Source organism: Cyprinodon variegatus, unplaced genomic scaffold (assembly GCF_000732505.1).
Source record: "Cyprinodon variegatus isolate N-32 unplaced genomic scaffold, C_variegatus-1.0 Scaffold563, whole genome shotgun sequence".
NCBI lineage: Eukaryota > Metazoa > Chordata > Actinopteri > Cyprinodontiformes > Cyprinodontidae > Cyprinodon > Cyprinodon variegatus.
The window spans coordinates 417,416-420,281 of NW_015151016.1; the positions used below are offsets into that span (position 1 = coordinate 417,416).

At 37.4% G+C, this 2,866-nt stretch overlaps 1 protein-coding gene across 1 annotated transcript in view; it reads right to left on the reverse strand.

The window, feature by feature from the left end:
* Positions 1-68: 68 nt before the first annotated feature.
* The window catches only part of LOC107095682 (EMILIN-1-like), a 46,910-nt gene continuing 44,112 nt past the window's right edge, over positions 69-2,866 (reverse strand). Inside the window, exon 12 of the mRNA XM_015391899.1 lies at positions 69-1,578. Within this exon, the coding sequence (XP_015247385.1) occupies positions 1,268-1,578 (311 nt within the window). The 3' untranslated portion in view covers positions 69-1,267. The remainder of the gene's footprint in view (positions 1,579-2,866) is intronic.

Here is a 2,866-nt window from a genome sequence, read left to right on the forward strand (position 1 = left end):
TGTGTGTGTGTATATATATATATATATATATATATATATATATATATATATATATATATATACAGTATGTTTATATGTATATTTTTTTTCTGTTGGAAAATGGACATTTGTCTGAGGTAGAGTCTGAAGAATGGGCCATGCTCCTTTTTTATTTTTACATTATGTTTTTCACACAAAGTAGCATTGCAGCAAAAGCAGGCCCTAAGCATGCTGCACAGGTCGGTCCTCTGGAATGGCCCCTGATCCTGAATTCTGCAGAGTTCCTGGAGCTGTGCTAAAAGTTTGGTTCTGTGCCAGAAAATAATTAAGACCAGAGCTGTGATCAAATATCTAGCCTGCTAATGGCCGCTCTGCAACACACTAAGGAAAAACTTTTCAATAATAACTCCCGGTTGATGCATAAATATAAGCCTGTATGACAACATCTATAATGAATCTCAGGTCTGTTTTTCAAATTCTTTTTGAAAATCTAATATTTAGATAGCATTGCATTCATGCTGATGATTATGTAAACCTCTGACTGGAACTCCTAACTTTAAGATGACTCCTATAGGGCTCAAAGAGGAAACAAATCCCCTCTCTTCCATCTGACAAATTCCCCTGTGTTTCAGGGCGCAGCCAAAGTCCAAAAATGGTCTTATTGTTTTGTGGCTGCATGATTTATAAAATCCTGTGGTTTCTCTGATGAACTGTCAGTGACTTCATTTGTGCATTTCCTCCTAAAGAATAGCGGTTTGGACTTTGTCCTTCCCCTGCATTTTTCCCCAAGACAATTGGCACTCAGTGTTGCATTTCTGGGAACTGCTTTGTGGTCAAAATGAAACTGGGCAACAAAAAAATAAATGACCAGAGTAAAGAAAATGATAAAACAAATAGAAGAGAATGTAATGAAAGCTAAAAGACTTGTTGTGGCGTGAGTGGACAGCGCAGATAAATAAAAAGGACCCACAACTTTAATCTTTCCATTTTTGTCCTTTCTCTAACACAAGTGAAAGTTAAGAGTGTGTGCAGCTGCAAACAAGAAGGTATCAAAGTTTATAGCAAGGCACAGAGATATAGAATCACCCAGCAGTGGCTTTTCCTCCCCCCCGCAAAAGAAAATACATGTCAGTCAGAAAATAAAAACATTTTTTTCCTTAAAGCTGTGAGACATTTTTGTCCTCTTTGCTGGACGGATCCAGTCCATTTGTATCAGTTTCACACTCTGTCCACGGCTCGCTGTGGTCGAGTCCAACATAAACTCTGAAATCCTACGGTCAGAGCCGTTCTAGTACAGCAGCATCCCGCTGAAGATGGTTAAAGGTTCAGAGGAGTAGGCCAGCTTTCCGGTGACGAGGTCAATGCAGACGGTGTCCCCGGCCTCTAAAGGCAGGATGATGTTGAACACAGCCAGAGCTCCGGGGATTTGTTTGGCCTCTGCCATGGGCTTCTCCAGGCCTTCAGGCTGATATCCTGCTGAATCCACTCGGGCAACGCCGACGTTTGACTTGGAAAGCACCGCCTCAATCTTCATGTTCTTATGACCCGTCAGGATGCCGCTGAAAAAGTATTTGCCACGCAGAGGGGCCGTAAATATACCTGTAGAGCAGAACAGTGATTAGTAAAGCTTTTATGTTACATATTAGAGGAGCGTTTTGTCTTTATTTCAGAAGTTTACATTGATGTAAAAAGTATTTGACCCTTAAAACATTTCTGTTTTTTATCCCGATAAAATGCTTAAGATGATTAAACAAACTTCCCTATAGAGTTTGGTTTAGAAATAGTTAAACCTGACCGACTATAGAACAATAACCTCCCCCCCAATAACACACTAGCTTTTATTAATCAAGTTATAAATTAAAGAATTTGAGTTTAAAAAATAATGATATAAATAAAATTATATAAACACGTTTATTTTTATCCAATCTGAATAGTTAGAGTTGCATGTTTGTATGACATTTTTGTTAGTCTGATCGGACGTTCATGACAATTACTCATGTCCATGCAAACTAAGTTATTAAAAGTGACAATTATTAGCCTGGAAAGGGTGAGAAATCCTTTTCTATGGTTTTAGGTTTGTGAGCCACAGTGAGAGCTATTCTTCATCAATAAAGAAAACATGGATGAGTGATGGGTGAGTAAATCTATTAACAGAAAGAACACTGAGCTACTTCTAAAGCTCTACAGGTCTAATTATTTCTTAGGTAGGGTCGACGTTAGTTGGGGAGGGTTGGCCTACTGATTAGAGCAGTGCGCTTGTGCTCTGAGAAGGTTGCAAGAACCCCGTTTGATCCCCACAGCCTCCACTCTGGGTCCCTGAAAAACAGCCTTAACCCCACACTGCTCCCCGGGGCCCCGCACATTGGCAGCCCACTGCTCCCAAAAGAGATAGATTAAAGGCAGAGATACATTTCTCCAGTATTAGTTTAAGAAAAGTTCAATTATTATTATTAATTATTATTTTTATAATTCAATAACTAAGATATAAGGCAAAGGGTGGCTTCTGGACCCATCTGACATTTTCCTGAAAACATCCTACTTGTCCTCCCAACTTTTGATAAAAATTTTTTTTAGACTTCTTTAGAAATTATTTATTTTTCTTCTTTCATGTGGTGTAAAATTAACAGCTTTAAAAAAACAAAACCTTTTACTTACATTATTTAAAACAAACATGAGTGGAACTAAATAACAACACAGAGGACCATGTCTGTATAAAAACCTAAGCCAAAAATTTTTAACTTGAGGTTTTTATTTGATAATATTTAGCGTTTCCTTCATCATAAGGGGGAATTTTATCAACCTAAAACAAAACCATAAAAGAATATTGGCAGGAATATATTTAAATATTTTTCTCTTCATTTCTAAATATATATATATATATATATAT